The sequence below is a fragment of the Haemaphysalis longicornis genome, unplaced genomic scaffold, assembly GCF_048455015.1.
Source record: "Haemaphysalis longicornis isolate Haplotype H1 unplaced genomic scaffold, Haemaphysalis longicornis Haplotype H1 scaffold_1, whole genome shotgun sequence".
Lineage (NCBI taxonomy): Eukaryota > Metazoa > Arthropoda > Arachnida > Ixodida > Ixodidae > Haemaphysalis > Haemaphysalis longicornis.
In genome coordinates this window covers 243,404,744-243,425,575 of record NW_027526203.1, presented here as the reverse complement: position 1 = coordinate 243,425,575, position 20,832 = coordinate 243,404,744, and the positions used below count along the sequence as shown (strand labels likewise).

The 20,832-nt window shown below is 48.1% G+C and overlaps 1 protein-coding gene across 3 annotated transcripts in view; it reads right to left on the bottom strand.

The window, feature by feature from the left end:
- The window catches only part of LOC144143435 (WD repeat-containing protein 47), a 180,260-nt gene that overhangs the window by 127,492 nt on the left and 31,936 nt on the right, over positions 1 to 20,832 (bottom strand). For all 3 annotated transcript variants that reach the window (XM_077675192.1, XM_077675198.1, XM_077675203.1), the window contains exon 5: positions 18,446 to 18,560. In XM_077675192.1, coding sequence (XP_077531318.1) covers positions 18,446 to 18,560 — 115 coding nt within the window. The remainder of the gene's footprint in view (positions 1 to 18,445; positions 18,561 to 20,832) is intronic.

Sequence of the window (20,832 nt, the reverse complement as noted above, 5' to 3'; positions counted from 1 at the left end):
GCCATGGCATGTAGCACGCCTATGGCGCCGCCAAGAACCACACACTGAAGGGCTGTCTCCCGGATGCACTAAGCATGCGTTACGAACGCTCTCACCCTCATCGTATACCACAATGCACCAGCTCGCTTTCACAAGCGCTCACCTGTGGCGCAAGAGGCAACGGCAGCCACGCGCTCCGAGTATCTCGTTTCAATCGCTGAGCACTGTACATAACTCTGAAACAGCTATCAATAAAGTTTTTCTGTCAGAGTATCACAATTGGTACGACATTTTTACAAACCATTTGTAAATTTCTAGGATCTATGCATAGATAGCGTGAAGCGCCGTTGAAAATATCGAATTGAAAAACTAAGCAACTCCAAGGCATTTTTATTATCATGTGAATGCCTAAATTATTATTTTTGCAATCCCAGACCCGGCTTTACACACAAGTGTAGAGCCACGGCAAAAGTTGCGCAAGGCGAGGTGACAGTACGTCGTCGCACCCCCCCCTCTCCCCTTTCAATCCCCAAGGTACACGTTCCCTACGATCGTAATTTGAGTAACGTTGGTATGTTCAGCCACCTCTCCCTTGGCTCCAAATTTCACTTCAGATAGATGAACCATTATTACTAGCGTGCAATAATAGCCCGTCCTCAGACACTGCTTGAATATTTTGCGGCGATGTAGCCGGCGCCGCCACTTCTGCAGCGTCTATCTTCCCATTCCCGTTGCTCGCAAGCTTGCTGTCAGAGGCAGCAATAAATCAGCGTTTTATAACACCCCAACGAGTGAGAAATTTCACTTCAAGCATGCACCGCGCCTCACACTCAGCGCCGAAACACGGCGAATTCGCCGGCACCACGTACGTTGTTTTTGATAAACTCCAGTCTTTCGAGTCGCGCAGCTTCCCGCAACAGATCAAACGACTAAATGTAAACCCAGCCACCCCCATAACCAAAACCACGGTACAAATCGGCGAAGAGCACTCAGCCTGAGCAACTGCTTCGCCCGGCGGCCATGTTTTCCAATCTTCACCACACCAAGATGGCGGCGCCCGCTGAATGCTGATGTCGTTCCGGAGATAAGGCGCTCCGAAAATTGCCGTTTTTTCGTCAACTTGCACAAGTAGTTTGTCGCCTCAGTACGCATAAGCATTTTTTCTACAGGACTTTGGAATGGTTTTAGATGGGGAAACTTTAAAACTTGCAGGATGTAACATGTGCAACCTGACGTGACTTTCGAAAAAAAAAACCATCGGAGGCAGTTTTATGCGGGTGTTTTATTGAATGATCAATCAACTAAACCTTTACAAACAGCATCAACTTGGGGGTGCTGGAAAATTATGCCGTCAGTGAGCATTTTTCCCACTGAGACTGACGGGAGCGTTAGATCCTTGGCTCTCAGACTGTTTTGGAGCAGTTTGGCGCAATTTTTGCGATTTTCAAGCTTTTGGAGCAGCCTGGCGCAGGAAAACAAATTTGTATCAAAACTGCGCAATATGCGCAGCTGTCTCACCCCTGGCAAACGCTTCGCCCTCGCCGCAGTAGCCACCATAGCCGCAGTACTATACTCGGTGACAACTTAAAGGAGCCATGAAGAGAAAACACAAGTTTGGTTTATTCGAAAGATTGCCTCGTTAGAACCATACTGACACCACTTTTAACGCAAACTTTGCTCAAATAAGCTACATAATTAGGAAAAAAAGAAATGACCATGCGACCCACCAGCTCATTTCCCGCAACAGAACCTATGGCGTCACACTAGAATGCTCTGCGATTGGCGGAGGCCGGCAAAAGCAAACGCAAGTTAGGCATGGCTTACCAGTTTGCATAGTGAGCTATATGCCCGTTAAACATACTGCACATTCCTTTTATGACACTAAGAACGGTGGAGTAAACGGATGAAGTTCCGAACAAACACGCAAACGTGTACGCCAATGCGTACGAAACTACCGCCGGCCGAGCTCGACATCTCGCCGTCGCGCAGACGAATTTTCTGGTTCCAGGCTCTTCGTGGCCAACGAACCGCTCCAGCACGCACAGCCGCGACCTTGCTTGGTATCTTAAAGGGACACTGAAGTGATATGTAAACATTGCGGGATTACTTGCGCAAATTGTAGTCCGGAGTCCCCAGGCCATGTTTCGACCACCCTGGGCGCGTTTACGCGATTTTATTTAGTAGAAAAATTAATTCGAAAATGCTGTCCTCCTCTCTTTACGCTCGCCCATTTTCTGCGGCGTTTTCGTGTGACGTCAGGAGGGGATAAGCTGGCAATTGGCCGCGCTACTGCACGGCTCCCCGGCCTCCAGACAGAGTCAGTCGGCCCAGCGTTTCGTCCGCCGGCCGCCGACGGGTCGTCGCAATTCGTTCGCTTAGTTGAAACGAAGCCAGGACACGTTTGTGAATGGAAGAATGTGCCTTTCTTTACTTGGTTTGTTTGTACACTGTATCTAGCTCCAAGTCAAGGTCGCTTCACACAAGCGCTGCACAAGCGCACATGCGACGCTTCGCTGACTGGTATGCCAGTAGGAAAATAGGCCTCTTGAAGGCGGGAGAAGAGTCAGCGAAGTCAATATAGGTACTAAGGAAATAAAATCAACTGATATTTTTACCGTACAGCGTAAAACTAGGGTGCGAGAAGCACTTTTTTGCGCTGGGCGAACAAGCACAGCGGTCAGCAGCACGACTACACATCTGCGAACGCTTTTCCGTCTACTAAATGCAATTGCTAGACGTGAGCTATTGTGGAAACTCGGGCGACGCTTACTGCACGAGCGCAATACAACAAATAGTCACCTAAGCTGCTTGAAATGTCAAAACTGAAGTGTAAACTGGTTGTACAATATATACCCTATATTACCGGTGCCAGCCGAGCCCGCTTCGTGGCCGAGCAGTCTGGGTTGCTAGGTGTGCCACCGCACGTATTTTGCAAGGCACGAGTTCGAATCCCCGCGGGTACGTGCTGTTTTTTTTTTTTTGTAAGTTAACTTTTTCGTTTTCCGCCGATGTTTTCTATATTGAGTTCACCTTTTTTTTGGGCCGCAACGTTCATGGCTCCACGAACTAGTTCACAAAACACGCGCAGGCTGGCACTGGCGCGCTAGCGAGTTCTCGTTGGCGTGCTGTTGCCATAAGCACCGACTGCTTGCAGGCAGTGGGCACAGGCCAGAATGAACAGACCCTTGGCCTGGTGCGAACACGCTTTTTACGACACAGGCATGAGGGAGGCAAGCTCCAAATATGGGGGAAAGGCGCATGACATTTGGGCGTCTGCGGGTACGCGGAGGGCGTTCATGCACTGCGTAGGTTTCGGCTAGTGAATGCTACGATTCCAATCCGTCCTAGGAGGCTTATCTTTATGCATTTTTACAGCTGACAACATGGCAGAAGCGCGGTACGATGATTACTGAGTTATTGAGAATGCCCATCCAACAACGCCAACGGTTGTGTTTTACAGAACCGAAACCGAAACCGAAACTTGTTTGGTTGCTCACCTTGGGCATCGTCCAATCACGGTGCAGCTCCTCCTAACGTCACAGCTTTAGTTGGTGCGGCCGCCGCAAACCGCGCATGGTAGTTTTTCTTCTTTCGCGCTTTGTAAAATAATTACCGATTTGTCAACCGAATAAACGATGAAAAGTGTGCTAATTTGAGCCAGTCTACGCAGTGCAAGCAAAAACGGGAGCTTGACAAATTCACTTCAGTGTCCCTTTAATCCCTTGCCAGGAGGTTGGCCGTCATATCGCCAACCAGCAAAGGTAAAAATAGAAACGAGGGGAGTAAGGAACAGCAAGCAGCGACGAGATAGTGCGAGTCGTCGCGGAAGTTTCGGAATGGTGTTGGCTTGCTGCTGTCGTTACGAGCTCGTTTCCAGTTTACAACCATTGAAAACTTCAGTTTGTTCGAGAACTTTACAAAGAAATTTCGTTGCTGCGTCCTGAAATGCCCATGTAGTACGGGCAAATCGTCGAGGGAGTGCAACATACCCGCCGGTGAAGAGATCTCCTTTCATGTGCTGCTCAACGACGAACCTCGGCGAAGCAAGTGGCTACGTTTTGTGAACTTAGCAAACGGAGGAGAAAGGGAGCTACAGGAAGTACGAGTGTGCTCGCTTCATTTCCGACGAAGTGATTACGGCAGGGACCCTTACGTTAGCTCACTCCTGGGACATGCCGCCGCTCGTCGCCGGCTTCGTCAAATCGCCGCCAAATCGCTCTGACCTTGGAAAAAAAAAACCGTACATACCGCGCATTGACGCTCGTATCTTTCGCGTCGGAGCAGAGAGCTCGCGCGAACGGCTTTCCATACACGACACCGGCCAACTGGCGTAAGTGATACTGCTACTGATATTGAACCATTATTAACCGTAATAAAAATACGGCACATACGTATTCGTCCGTACTCGTCCGTCGCGACGGGGCTGACGAGGCAGCGGTGCCGACGGCTGGGCGTTCGTCAGTTGTGGGTATCGCGGAATGGTCGCTTCCCGGTCCATCCGTGTATCCCACAACTCCTGCCGCTCGTGCACTTAGAAGCACTGAGCGTTCAAGTGGTGTGAGGTTGTATAAGCAAGCCCGAGCTCCTCGGCGAGAGTTTTGTTGTACGTATGAGGCGATTCCATACCTAGGGCTGCGGGTGCACTAGGTTTTACTAGTATTTTTAAAATGGCCGCCGTCTCGGTTTCGGCACGAGTTCCGGTTCCTGTTTGATTCCCACGTGTGGGTGATATATGGAGTCGACATACTAAGTATCTGTTTCGTGGACCGGCTCGTATGACGCCATTGTTCACATCACAAAATGTGCAATTTAGAGGGAGATTTAAAATTTTGGCTTAAATTGCCTCATTTATCAGTGAATGAAGCATCATTTGCTTCCGGGAAAGCGCTTGGGGTACTATGAAACACCTAATCTTTCGAATAAAACAAACTTTTGTTTTCTGTTTTCTCTTCATGGCTCCTTTAAAACGGCACCGGAAGTTGCCGCTGTGCCTTATCACCGTAGCCGGATGTTTCTCCGCGTGGCGCAAGTAGGGCGTTACTGGGAATATTTTGAACATGGCGTGAGCCGTTCCCATGATTTTTTTTGGACTTAATATGCTTATAAACGACTCCAGTGACGACAAACAAACTGCGTGAGACAAGGCAGACATATCACGCATTCATAGCAAACCCCTTTCAAAACGCGCGCGCATTGACGTCATGGGTCCGGCGCTTTGGCGGAGTGATACACTACATGAGGTGGTGACGTTCTTGAGTTGTAACCGAGTATAGGAGAAGCGCGCCCAGTGGAGTTCGACCCAAGGTTATTAGAACAACAGTTGTCTAATAACGTTGGTTCGACTGGTTTTCCTGGCTGGCCGTACGAAAAAACGCAAGGCCGGCCGCAATGTCCCTTCCGCTTCATGAACGTCTGCGCGATCCGCCAGCAGGTGCAGCGTCGCCTGCGGCGGAGCTATTTTAAACGCTTTTAACTAATTAACAACGCATTTCACGGGGCTACCAGTTATGTCCCGGTTGGTTTTGTGGTACGTACTGTATGTTCAAAGTAACTTTGGCCGAAGTGAAATTTGCGTGCAGTTGCCCTTTCACAAACGTTTTACTGGCGAAAAAAAAAAAGAAAAAAACGCAATTTCCGCAGCCACGGAAACTTTTCGAGCCCGGGCAACCAGAATTTTCTGTCTTTACACTCACGGCTCCGGTTTAAAACCGCTATATGGAGCTAGTTGTAGCGCTTGTAGCAGATTCCACACAATTTGCGGCAAAAAAGAACGTTCAATTGCGACTGGAAAATCCGACAGGCGTTTCAAAAAATTCGATCTTTTATTGAAGAAGATGTTATCAACATTTTCCGTAGCTTCTCACTGGACGAGACAACAACGATTTTATTTTGCAAGAAAAGTCAATGCTGTTACGCTACTGAGTAGCCGACGAAACATTTCGGAACATCAACGCGTGAGGAGACTGCACTACAGTAGTTATATGAATTAATTAAATGCCGTGAAAAGTCGATGAAACTGTCGACGAAGAATCAAGTGAAACCGCTGGGGAATAAATTGTCACATAAAAATTGGCCGCGTATCTGCGCACTCCGCTGCAAAGGTCGTCGAAAGTCGATAATCTGCCGCTGCCTCTGACATGCAAATGCCTTTCTTCTCTCCCCGTCCACCTCTCACACTCCTCCCCTCCACGCGTCTCGCTCGTTCCATGATAAACACGTGTAGCTTTTCTCAAGTCAATCCAATATTCATGCACTCGCACTGCTCGCGTGCCATCTATTGCAACCTTTCGTTACTGTTATACTTAGAATGCTGCCTCTAGATCTCCGGCGCGAGACCTATTTGTATTTTACGTCAAAACATTGTTTTCAGTGCATTTTTTTGTAATTCGCGATCGCAAAAATTTAGCACAGATATATTTATACTTACAAGAACCCTAATAGCTAAAGTTATGTAAGTAAAATCTCGATGATACGAATCTCGCGGGACCGCGAAAAATATTCGTATTATCCGAAATTCGTATATGTAAGTAAAATCTCGATGATACGAATCTCGCGGGACCGCGAAAAATATTCGTATTATCCGAAATTCGTATGAACCAACACAGACCAAAAAATTGAGCACTAAAAAAGTTTTCGTTTATTTCTTTTCTTACTTTCGCGTGAAGAACACCGCGAGACGCTTTTCTGATTTTTTTTAACCTCCATGTCTGGAGCGGTCCTTTCTGGACTTTCGCTTTCTCACTCGCGGTGCCCAAGCTCACTACAACTACAGAAGCGTTTTTGCACGCGATTCGTGCGCGTCGGCGTTGCGCGCGCGATATTTTCACGCCCGCGTCGGCGATTCCGCGCCCGCGGCCGCCTGTGCCTCGGTCAGAAAATCACGCACGACGCGCGTGGCAGTGGGAGGAGCCTGACGACTTGCGCCAATGGGAAGGAGTGGGCCTCATGGCGGCAGTTTCGAAGCACTTGAGACAGCCGCGCTGTATCCGCCGGAGATGTTTAGGCTTAGCGCATTGACAGATATTTCATAGGCGCTTTCACTAGCGGCGCGGATGTTGTATAGCACCGTTTTCGCCCACATTATTTGCTCATTTATCGCACAAAAAACTTCGTGCCGGCTTTGAACGGCATTTTAAAGAGCGGTTAGAAGCGGTCGCTCGAGCGCCCCGCACCACTTCGCGACCGAAGCCACCGCCATGTTGCCGCGGCCGGCCGCGCCCAGTGCAGCGTGCGGGTGGTTTCGCAGCGGCGTCAGCGCGCCTGTGGAGTGCGCGGCACATTTTCGCGAGTAGAAAACAGCCCGACCATTCCTGGAAAATGAGCGACAAAGAGGGGAGAGAGAGCCCGTACTTAGCCGTCACTTGCTCGCTCGGCAGTCGGGCGCCTCGCAGGCTCGTTCGCATCATACGCCAGGCCCCGCAGGTCCGTTCGTAAGAGACATTTTTCCCATTGCAAACAATGCAATTTCGTCGGGACTTATCAGAAATTTGTATCATCCCGAAATTCGTATCACCCAGAATCGTATCATCGAGATTTTACTGTATTGATGTTTTCCCTGAAATATGCCTCATGGTTCCTTTTTGATCAACAATGTTTACAAGTAGAAAGTGTGGTACAAGATTTAGTAGTTTGGTTTCAATTGCCATATAAACTTCTTGTTCAAGAATTATTTTAACTGTTAGGCATGTGGCTGAACCGACGGACGGACGGACCAAAATTTTCGGGTTTGAGTAGCCCAAGAAAGACTACCGCTTTTAAAAGTGCGCTTAGGCTCGCGGGGACCGAATTTAATGCACGCTTACAGTATTGAGAGCCTGTTAACCAGCCTGCTATAACAACCTACCCGCGTTTCACAGCAGTATGCGATTTGCTAGCTTACTATAATTCGCAAAGTGCAGTAATCACTGCTTCTTATACTTAAAAAAAGAAAACATCACCGGGACAAAGCGCAGCTTGGATGGCAGCCTTCGCAGTTGTGTCAGCGTCAGTACTCGACAGCAAGGCTGCCTGCCTTCAGCGCCCCGTTTTGAAATTTGAAGGCTTCTGTAACATTTGTGTTTGCCGTCGTACGGGTATTGAGTAGATTCGCGTGTTAGTAACGTAATGCCACGCGCCTCTGCAACGGCCTGTGCATCAGCGCTGACGGCAGTCGGTGAGGCTGGACGGTCCCAGAGTAGTCCGCGTTCTCGGCTCTCGCCCAGCAATTCTGGCTCGCTCGAGCCTACCACGGACAGATACGGGCGGGCAGCCGTGGTTAGCGGGCGGTACAGCTCGCTACGTTCCTGCAGGTACGCAATTACAAGGCTCACGTCTGGCAGACTGATCACGCAGTTCTATGCATCGGACAAAGCTGCGAAATGGCGCCAGATTCTTCTCTAAATAATACACTAAGAAACTATGCTCGCAGCCAACCGATGCACCTATCGGTGTTGTACCAGCGAGTGCCGGGCCGAGCAGGCGCTAAAGAAGATAGAATGGGAATGACGGCAATGAACTGCCGATACTGGTGAACAAAAGGAGTTCGTAATCTGTATTCGCAGGGCTTTGGACTGTGCGGCGGCGCTACCTGCGCGGTGGTGACGACATCATATTTGAGGTTGCACTCCGCCGCGCGGGTAGCGAGAGAGTTTCCTGATGCGAAACGTGGTTTGCGGCGTTCTGCTGGCAAGAACGTTCGTGTGGACGGTGTTTTTTCTGCATGATTCGTGGGTTTGAGAATGCCTTGTCGTAACGAGCAGTCAGCATTGTTTTCACTGTGAAATTCCGGATGCGCTGTTCATGTCTCCTGCAACCGCAGACCCGAAGCAGGTCGAACGACGAAAGCAATCGCGCCGGGTATATTTTTGTTTTACTGTTTCGAAGTGAAGGCCAGGGCAGTGCTTGAAGACGGTATGATTTCGCGCGGCGAACTCAACCGTCGAACGGTTTGACAGGTGCGGCCAGCGGCGTGCATAACCCGGTCCGTTTCAGCGATTTCGCGCTATCTCGGTGTCATCCCCGTGCGCCGATTTCCTTATTTCCTGTGTTGCTTGAAACGACCGCGGCTCGAGTTGAGAAAATTTCTTCACCCAAGGCTGCGAGGATATTTGACGTGGTGGTAGTGTGTGATATGAGCAGTGGTTTTACCGTGCCACCTGCAGGCATGTTGCGCGCTTCTTGGGGAGTATGAGAGACGGTGAGGTGCTCTGGCGAGTGTTCTGTGCGTTGAACGCACAAAAGTCATCCATTTGAGCTCCTAAGGAAGCGGAACAATTACGCAGAGGGTATGGGTGGAAACCATTGCAAGGTAACTACATGATAGAATTAGGTATGGTGGCGACGACAAAGATCCCACCGATGATTTTCAAGTGTTTTCCTTTCGGTAAAGACAAAGCGGAAATTATAAGCAGAACAAGATTATGGAACACGGTTTGGCTACTTCAAAAGCAGCACAGAGACAAGTGACAAAGAGTGCTCTAGTTTGTCCCTGCATACGTTGTCTCTGCCCTGCTTTTGAAGTAGTCAAACTGTGTACCCACCGTCAAGCTTTAGTGTGTATCACGGAACACGCCTGGTCATTAAAAAACAGTCAAAGGTGACGAAGAAGAATTGGATGCCTACAAATACCTGGGAAGCGACATTTCATGTACGCATGCCTTCACCTCAACACTCGAAGTAGCCCATGTTAAGTCTGGGCATCTGGGCGCCCAGTATGGTTCGTCTCATCCATAAAGTGCGCCGGCTACCTTAATTTGTGAACATTTTAAGCACTGCGTAATGTTTCAAACATGTGACGAGGTGCGAGGTGAAAGCTCCGAGGCCCATCGTCCCGGGGCCCACCTGAATGAAATGGGCCAAAAGATCAAAAGATTCAGTACTGATTAGCCATATCATCGATAACTTCTTTGGGAATTCGTTGAATGAATACAGACCATCTTCAAGCACTACCCTAGCTGTCGCTTCGAAACAGCGAGAGAGAGAAAAAAAAAAAAACTGCGTGCTTGATTTTGTGGCGCGGCCTGCTTCGGGTCTGCGGTTGTAGGAGACAAGTGCAGTCCGGAATTTTGAAGCGAAAACACTGCTAGCTACTCGTTACGACAAGGTATTCGCAAACCCACGAATCACGCAGAAAAACCGTCCACAAGAACGTTCTGGCCAGCACCACGCCGCAAACCACGTTTCGCATCAGGAAACGCGCCGCCTGCCACCTCAGATATGGCGTTGTTGCCGCCGCGCAGGTAGCGCCACTGCGCGGTCCAAGCCATGCGAATACACTCTATAGGAGTTCGTAATCCATGAAGGAAGTTCGTAATCCACTCGCTTACTATGCTTTGCAACAGTAATCACGGATTAGTATCTGCCATCATTGCAGTATTTAGCGGATTCGCACGCAAGTAACGTTACGCTACGCGCCTCTGCGACGGCCAGTGCATCGGAGCTGATGGTGGTCGATGAGGCTGGGCTGTCCCAGAGTAGACCACGTCCTCGGCGCTCGTCTGACAATTCTGGCTCTCCTGAGCCTACCGCGGACAGATACGAGCGGGCAGCCGTGGTTGGCGGGCGGTACAGCTTGGTACACTCCTGCAGGTACGCAATTACAAGGCTCACGTCCGCAGACTGCATGTTAACACACATTTCCATGCATTGGACACAGCGGCGAAATGCAACAGGCTACAAGGATGCGAAAAATGAACGGTACTGCATATTTAGCACAACAATTAAGACCGTTTACACTTGTCTCATAAACACCGGCCAGTTGGATGCGTCCAAAATAGGCCATACCAATTACCTCAAACACAAATCGCATTTGACGAAGCCATATCAAAGGATCCCAACAAATTTCTTTCATTATGACGAAAATTGGAGCAGTACTGAACGAGCTACGGCATTTGCAGTTCCTAATGCGGTGCTGACCGCTTTTTAAATGACCCCGCCTTGGAGTACGTAACAGATTTTCTCGTAATTCTCGATACTCAAGATCCTGAAAACGCAAATTTCCGTTAAATAAATTATATGCTGTGAAAATTGCATAAAATATTCGATGCAGCATTACGTGGAACCTACGGGGATGAACTGCCACATAAAAGCACTTGGAGTGCCCACAGTGACCGAATCTAATGCCCGCTTACGGGTACTGAGATCCCGCTAAATTTAACAGCCTGGAGGCCAGCATGCTCACGTTTCACAGCAGTCTGTAATTCGCTGGCTTACTACGCTTTGCAAAGTGCAGTAATCATGGCTTCTTATCCTAAAAAAAAAGAAAGCATTAGCGAGAAAATGCGCAGCTTGGGCGGCGCACAGTTGTATCAGCGTCAGTACTCGACAGCAAGGCAACCTGCCTCCGCCCCGTTTTGCTTGGAGGCTTAATTCTTCTATGACATTTGTGTCTGCCGTCGTACAGGTATTGAGCAGATTCGCACGCTAGTAACGTTATGCCACGCGCCTCTGCAATGTCCCGTGCACCGGCGCTGAGGGCGGTCGGTGAGGCTGGACTGTCCCACAGTAGTGCGCATCTGTAAGGTCCACTTATGAGATTAGCGGCCAGGCGCCCGGGCGGCGCATGAGAACCTGCCACTCTGTGCGACGACGTAGCACTGCCAACACTGCAGACCAGTCGACGCCAATTTGTCACGGCGCGCACGGGAGACAGATTGTCTGGCCCACCGCATACCACAGGGATAATCCCCCATTGAGAAAGCAGACGGTGCCGCCGGATTCCGGGAACCGTTGACGTGACGCGCGGAGGTGGTGGGATTACCGGCGTCGAAGCGCGTGCCGCGCGAGACACCATTGTTAACGCGCCCCGGCCGGCACAGTGCACCGTCGCCGCCTTTCGCTCTCACCCCACGGGGTCGCGCGCACCTGCTCGTCTGCGAGCGTGCCGTTAACCCAAAGATGGCGGCGCCTCAGTGAATATTCCGTAGCATGCTGAGTGGCAGCTGTCTACGTGAATTTGGGCACTCCCTTACGCGTGTACGAACGCTACAGGGGCGTTCCCGAGAGAGTGTGATCTCGAGGTGTTATAAGGCCGAACTTGACCGTTAGAAATCGTTCTTGTCTGAGCGCCGAGCTGGGCAGTTCCGGCGGGACAAGGAGTCTCGACCGTTAAAGATAGGTTGCGATTTATGAGCCCCCTAGGCTAGAGGTTAAGATCGCGTAGGAGGTTTAGGGTACAGCGCCGTATTGGGCAACTAGATGGATCTTGTGGCGAGACAGAGTCTCGGCCGTCGTTTCTCGAGCGGTTTGTGTACGCTCCGAGGCTAGGAGAGTTAGACGAAGTTGAGGAGCTTAAGTGATTTGTGCGCACTTGGAGCTAGCATCTAGCTGAAGTTTGACGTTTTTCCTTTTTTTTACTCATGTACCCAGTTTTCCTACTGTAAATAGCTGTATATAAACTCGTCGTTTCACTTAATCAACCCCAACGCCTCAAGTTCGTAATTCGACCGCCGTCTCCAAGAACTTCAACACCATCGCCCCGCCAGCCTCCTGCCAAATCAACTGGAGCCCGGGCGATTGGGTTCCTGATCGACACCGGACTTCGGGGAAACGAACTACAGGACCATCTTTACTGCATCCTCGGCACTCGCCCAGCAATTCGGGCTCTCCGGAGCCTACCACTGGCAGATACGGGCGGGCAACCGTGGTTGGCGGGCGGTACAGCTCGCTACGTTCCTGCAGGTACGCAATTACAAGGCTCACATCCAGCAGACTGATCACGCAGATCTATGCATCGGACAAAGCTGCAAAATAGTGCCAGATTCTTCTCTAAATAATATAATGTATGAAATTATGTTCGGTGCCAACCGATGCACCTATCGGCGGGGTCCCAGCATGAAAGGGAGTGTGGAGCGATCGAGTGCAGGGCCTAGCAGGCGCTAAAGAGGATAGAATGGGAATGATGGCAATGAAATTCCGATACTTCTGAACAACGAGGTGAGCAGCAGGGAGTTGATGTCGCTGTTGAAGCAAGCATAGGGGCCACTGAGACGGTTAGATTCCAAACACGTTGGCACAGTGTGCAAGGGCGGGCGAAAAACGCCGTTTTCCGGGGTAGTAAATCCCAAAGTCATCCAGGGGCTTTGTAAATCCGGAGAAAGGCGTCCGCATCAGGCTGAGCCTCAAGATCGCAATGGAGAGGGATGACATGATTTCCCCCCATTTTTCTCCCGTTCCTGTTCAGCATTCTCATGGGAGAAAAACGGGGCATGCTTCGACAGCATAGCTAACAGTGCATGTGAGTAAAATGAAGCAGTAAATAACCCTTCTGCAAATTTTTGGCGAGTTCAAACCAACAATGGTGCCCATTATTTTTTTTTTGTCACCTGCAACACTCGGTTTAGGGCACAACATGGTCCTTTCTGTTTTGGGAAACTGCGCACTGCTCTGAATTCAAAGTAGAACCATACTGTTCCTTTTAGAGCTACTATATAGCACGTACAATGGACAGAACAACCAAAATACTGATTCATACTCAACAAAACAAGAACTTGTGGGACCTTTAGTTTGCACCATTTTAGCTCAAATTGGGTCTGATGACCTTTACCAATTATTTCAGTTCGTAACTACATAAAGTAATGCTTTGATGGCCCAATGATGTTTGTTTTTTGTTAATACTGCACTACTTCCTCTGTAAAATGACCTTGAGTGGCAGATCCCAAGTGACAACTAGAGGGTGGCAGAATACGGGGACATGCGGAGGCATAGGTACGAGAAGGGGAGGGTGCGACATACCCTCCTCCCGCCTGCTTTTGGGTCCCATGAGTATGGGGACCAATTTACTTATGGGGACCAATGACAACTTACTTCTGTCTGAATTACTGACACTGACGTTAGATTGTACAAGCTTACCTCTCGAGAGAGGATGAAACGTTTTACGCCAGAAAGCTGGAGAGAACATGTTTCTTTCTTACAGTCATGAAATATTTTGGCCACAGTTAAACGTTAGGCTTTTGCTTTGAATTCTTTGTCACCCAAAACGTCTAGCACGGCTTAGAAAATTTTGACAGACTCGACCTCGCCTGCACTTTGTCCTAAGCCTACTTGTTTTCAGTTACCGTACCATTTTTTTTTTCAGAAGTGTACAAGACATTCTGCTACCGCAAAAATTTAGCTCTTTGTGCTGCTATGCAGGACAGGTCCGGTAACCGGAACCGGGAATTAAAATTGTAACAGCCGAACACTCCAGCCGCACAGTAACAAGCATCCTGTTACTGTATACAAGGTGGTTCACATGTGAACCACCTTGTATACTTTTTAGACTTCACAAGGGCCTTAATGCTTGTTTTTACTTATTCACCTACCTTAACGGTGCGCAGGTGCAAGGGAGATCTTGAATTCGCATACACGTCTAAACTCTCGACACCACCCCCAAATTAAAGATATACGGCGAAGAAACTAGTTCTAATTAGGCGATTTCTAACGGGGCTTTCTGGTAATTTCTGATTCGGGGGTTATTTTTTCCAAGCGTGTAGCAATTTACAAAAATTCACCACACAGACTGAAGTTAAATTATTTTTTATAGGCCAATTTGATTGACTATAAACAAACACCAGAGTTGAGAAGGAAAAAAACAAGGTTGTACAGTATACACCTCTCACTTAAAACCACATTACTAAAATATCAACCTTATTTTTAAAAAAAGCTTTGGTGGCCAGATTGGCTGTAGGTGAAAAAAAAAACATACTGATTTCATTGAAATCAGATCACTGAGACAATACCAAACTTATGAAAGGAATGAACACTTCACAAAAAAGAACCGAAGATGAGAAAATCACAGTAGGGGCCAAACGTCCAATGAAAGTTACCCGTACTGAGCGCGTAGAAAAAAAATCATCGACCCTTCCTTCCACTCTGAAGGAGGACGAGCAGTGCAGCTGTGATGCGTTTTGCCTCGATTGACGCACCTATGCACGAAGCAAAACACGTTTGTTTGCAATTCGTGAATGAGCATACACTTCCGAGTTCAAGAGCTGGATGAAACTTGGAAGGACTGTAGAGTCTTATTCTAGGGGACAAGCATGCGGCGATCCGTTTCCCTCCCGTAGAAGCAGGTGTATCGACAGCGGATTGGAATTCCACAATATTTCCAACTTCGCCGTGAACTAAGCAATAAAGAAAAGCAGATGAAACTGCATGTAACGTTAGAGTTGTCCTAGCAGCTAATTGCCATATAATTTGTTTCGGGATGGTTTCGATAAAACAAGAGCTACAGCCATTTTCTGCAACCACACTTTCTCTGCATAGACGGCTTTGTAGTGACAGCAGACGGGAACTCTAACGTTTACATCTCTGTGAAGAATTTTAAAAAAAATTCTGGGAAGCTTGCACTCACGTGCAAGACTTGGACGGAGAAGCTGTTGCAGGTGAGCATGTTTATTTGCATAGTTGCGGTGCTAGGAATCGTCGTGACATGCATCGAAGAGGTCGTCGTCTTCTTTGTGGCGAGTCGTGGATGCAAAGTCATCCTGAGCATTGTAGACTTCCACCAGCTCAACTGGCCACGCTTGCACTAAGTCGCGCAAGGCTTGAACCATAGCGAAGCTGCAGGATTTCTTTATACGTGAGCACTGAAGGACACATCACCACGCATTTGTCCAAGTTTGAAATTGTTTATTTACATGTTCCGTCGTTGCTTTGCAGCGTGCTAGTAGTAGTCATAGTCATATGCATCAACATCATCGTGTCTCTCATGCCAAGCATCACACGCACGGTAGCGCTTGACGACAGCGCTGGAGGTTTTTTTTTTTTTTTTTTTGCTAAAGCCATTGCACCTGCCGGGAATGCTCGCCGCGATGCACGCGCTCACAACCACTCCGCATTTTCTTGGTACTTTTTTCCTGCAAAGGCAAGCTTACAGCTTGTAAAACAGCTCCGCTGTTAGAAAATGGAACTCGGCATAATGATAGTCGTCTTAGCGGCCAATGTCAGTGTGATTTTTTCCGAGATACCTACATTATACTGAGAGCTACAGAGCATTCAAGAGAAACTGGAGATGAAAATGTTTCGCGTAGACGGACAGGCATTGATCGACCAAGGAGGGGGGAGAGGAGGAGCTTACAGCTTCACTGTAAACCAGGAGCTCCTAGGCTTTAGAATGTCACTCCCTTTTTAACACAAGCATTGGACAAAAAAAAAAAAAAAAAAAAAAAACTCAAAATAAAAGCTTGAAAGTCGCAAGTTTTATATTGTTGCCAGTGCACCACTGCCCGCTGACGTCAACGGTTGCAGTGCCAATCGTGCAAAGTAGCTGTAGACGTCTTTTCTCACGTTCCTGCCCCATTTTTGCGACTAAATCGGCTCCAGGAGATTTTAATCACGCCCAATGAGTTGCAACGAAAAGGCGGATAACACAATGCCCCACGCGCCTGGCTAGGTGGCATGCCCACATTTACTGTGTCATCTCCCCACGTTCACGTCACCACCACACAATGTGCACCCTGTAAGCATCTCATAATTGTGCCGATGAAGAAGCGCATGTCGTGAGGTGGTTCAGCCCGCTGCGGTATTGTTGACAGCAGAGTGACAACGCCTCCCTCGTGCCGAGCACCCCCAGTTTACCTTTTCTCTTTCGCTTTACTGACAATCTAAAGATAGCTGCCCACCCGTGCAGCCTCAGACAATTATATCGCTAATGCTATCGTCTCCGCAGCTAGCGGGTGGGTTGAACTTATCACGTCTCAACATATATTCTCCGACACGTGGAAAAAAAAAAAAAGTATTCTCGCCGCTTTCTGATTTCTTTTCATTACTGAAGGTTATATTGGTGGAGTTTTCGCCAATTGTTACATGAACGCTTCTACTGTTATGACGGTGCCGACCAGACAGAGCGCGACGGACGGCCAATCACATCGACGGACGGCCAATAGGGATCACATGCAGCCTATTTGGTGGCGCGTTTAAAGGATAGTACTTGGTCTCTCTTAGGCTAGGTTTCTTTGCCGAGTAACCCCACAGCCAGTGCCGTGTAACTCCCTGCTACAGAGAATTCTAGTTCACTGTAGCCCTGCATCCACACAAAAATGAAGAATCATAATAGCGTCAATGGATATCCCTGGGTGTTAAGGTCAAGTCAAACCTGATGCGAACTGCAAGCCGACTATTACACAAATATCTTGAGTTAGTTTACATGATCTGTACCTTATCGCTGCTAGCCACTGTAAATGGAGTGAGCCCTTTGATGGGTGCAACAATTTGGGAAGGATGAACAATGCCTTAATTTTATTCAATTGTTAATTCTGCACTCTAGGCAAAAAATGCTAAGCAAACCCTAGTCCTCGCTGTTTTTAAATTTAAATCTGTGCACGGAGAATTTTCTTCCTATGGTTAGTCTACACACTGCCTCACTGCAGCCAAGAAAGCATAACTGTGCAACAGGACAGGGCAAACCAAGCCTGGTGCCCGGAAAAGTTAGCTTGCCAAGGGGACTGCTAGCACGATATGACAAGCGCCAGCAAAAATAGCCAGGTAATAGCAGGATGTTAAGTTAAGCTCTAGAAAAGTAAGAATTAGTGTTTCCATGAATGCTCGGCATGTCTTCAGGAACATAAGGCTACTGGCCTCATTTTTCAGATGCATGCATCGTATCACTTTTTTTGTTGTTGTTTACCATGTTATGCCTCATCTTGCTAGTGTTCGCAAGCCGTTCAAACACACTGACATAATGTTGAATAGAATGAGTGTTTTACTTTTCCGTTTTCGCTTATGACTATTTATGCCATGCATCATGTTTACCATAATTTATGCTCCTGCACCCCGTACTGTAACGCCCAAAATTGGACGCTGTAGGTACATGAATAAATAAACAAATTTGCAACCAATGAGCTGCTTCAACGCAGCCAGAGCTTCGCAACAGCTATACGGCTAGGGTTGCCACCTTTCACCGAAAAAAAAACCGGCCCTTCGAGGGCGGAGATGGGGGGGGAGGGGGGCGGGGGGGGGGGGGGGGCATAGTATATAGAAGGTTGAATTTGTGTTAAAAAAACGGCGTCACGTTTTTTTTACATGCAATGCCATTTATTGTGGCGTTTTCCTACAGGCAAATCAACATAACGTTGGTACTGAAAGTAACTGAGATTTTGATTACTGCTGTGAATGTGCTGCACTGAAAAGTAACCGCACTTTCTGACCGGGCCAGCGGCATTTCGTTGTGTTGTTCCTCCCTTTGGTCCCCTCCATCTCAGGAATCGCACTCGGCCACATATTTTCCCTGCTCGCGTATCTTTGCACAGCTTGTCGACACATATTTATCGCTGTACTTGCTGCATGACGCTTAAAAAAGGCCAAAAAAGAAATAACCACCCCCGATGGCCAAAAAAAAAAGAAACGGCCAATGTCGGCTGGTTTTGGGTACAGACCGGCAACCGGCCCGCTGTCAAAAAAACCGGTCGGGCCGGTCCAAAACCGGTCAGGTGGTAACCCTATATACGGCCGACAATGTGGTCAAGTGCAGCAGCTGCAAGAAAGTGAAATAGGACCAGTGGCCACTGACCGTGTTGATGAGGACTCTGGCTGATCCAGCATTTGAAGAGTGGACAGACTGCCGGGACAAGGACCCCGCAGACCTCGTGTCTGAATGCACACTTGAATCGCTGTGCTCTGGAAAACTGGAAAAACAGACGGAAATGCGCAAATGTACGCACCGCCTAGGGACATGCCCGTACAGTTCGAGCCCGCATCAGTGAAACCCAATTCATAAATTCCCAGGTTTTATGAAGGGTACAACCTATACAGTTTGTTTTCCCAATTTAGTTTTCTTGCCTTTTGCCTCTTACTGAACTCTCTGCCGCTCCCGAGACAAATGGTGTAAAAAAAATATTGCGGAAGTGTTGTGGAATCTATTGAAAAGTCCCACAAATGAATAGATTGTGTCGGGCATATTTTAGACAACAGATGGAGCGCACATTTCTTTGTCCACATCCCTTTGGCTTATCTCAGTAGCACAGCCGCATTGGCTGTGCCGAGTCTGATTTGACCAAAGAAGCAAAGGGGGTCTTGCTATCAGCAAGTTAGCTGCGAGATACTGCTTTGAGTTGTGCACCATTTCGAAGAATATCTAACTAAACAGTTTTCCAAACACTTGGACATCATAATTAGTAGGCAATTATTTTTGTTTTAGTCAAGTGTTAATTTGTTTGTGTTCCATACAACATTTTTTTGGATAATGTAACCTTGAATAAAGCGTGTATATGTCCTGCAGAGCATTGTAGTGCATTACGAGTCAAATTTCTACCAAATGAACCTGGAAAAAAAAAAAAAAAAAAGCCACAGGGAGTGAGGACCAGCCATAACAAGAAATTGGCAAAACTTGCACTAAGTCGCGCAAGGCTTGAACCATAGTGGACCTGGAGGATTTTTTTTCTATGTAAGCACTGAAGGACACCACCACGGATTGCATTAGGTTTGAAATTGTTGATTTACATGTTCCGTCGTCGCTTTTCACTGTCGTAGTCGTAGTCATCGTCATATCCATCTATACCATCGTCTTCCTCGTGCCCGACTGGCGGGCCTGGATCATTTTGTCTGCAGGCTTTCACATTTCTCCCAAAGTGGAACGCATCAGCACGTGCTAGAACAGGTGGCAACCGGCTTCGCGAACTGGGCGCCTGTAGCGAGAGCCATCATGTGCTCCCCCCTTAAGGCGCGGACGCACGTGAACTGTTTTTTTGGTATTGTTTTGCAAATGCTACGTGCATGCCTGGACGCCACCGGGCGCTCCTTGTGAGGCACGTGCCCACCAGCCCGATAAATGGTTGGAGTAACTATGACACGGGGTTATCTGATGACGCCACACACACTACAGCCAACAGCAGCAGCTCCGCTGTTAAAAACTCGGCAGTGAAATGGTAAAAGGTGGCTTTTAAAATACAGTGGCTTTTTACAAGGCTACCATGACACAAAAATTAATTGTATTTAACCAATTTTGGGTCAAAGTGAATGTCTGAAATGGAGCAGACACATTGTGATCACCAGTACACATCTGTAAAAACTGATACTGAAAGTGAATGTCTGAAATGGAGCAGACACATTGTGATCACCAGTACACATCTGTAAAAACTGATACTGAACTATAATATTACTGAAATGTTAGGCTTACAAAAAAAAGTTTATTTTGGGGGAGAATGCTGGACTGAGACTTGAAACACTTTTTTAAGCAGTTAAAAGCACAACAGACAGCAGGCATAATGAAATGGACTCCGTCCTTTCTGATACCACATTTTACGTTACATTTTTATACGCCTCGAGCGCGGCCTGTAGGGGCGCCACTGAAATCCCCCTAGCGGCTCGTATCGAAAGCAGCCGCGGGAGACGCCGGCCCGCTCCCTACTGCCACCGTTGCTTTCGGGGCCCGTTCACGACTGAGATTTACCGTTTGTATGCGTTGGAAATACATATTTATGTGGAGCAGTCACTCTGTTCGCAAATGTGGTGTGTTTGCGAGAGTGTAAACGTGTGTGACACGATCTTAGTCTGGTACATTCGGTCTGTACAAGCGCCAAGTGTGCGTCACAGGTCGGCGTCACGAAACCGGGATATGCATATGGAGATGATTGTGATTCCACTGCCCTGAAATTTACTAACAGTGCCTCCGTAAGCATAATATCCCCAGATGGTCATGCCATGGCTATATACACTACGATGTAAATCAGTTTTGTGCGCTTATATAACCCAGTGGAGCGGTCATACCTGACAGCACGCCAGTTATGCTTGCCAATATCATACCTCAAATATTGATCACTACCCTGGAGATAAATTTCACGAACATTGTACGAAATAAGTGCGATGGTCCGATGGATAATCCAAAATTATACCTGGGATCAGCACACGACAAAAAAAAAAGTGCTGGGGCGTCTTGTCGTGACCTGAGCGCCCGCAAAC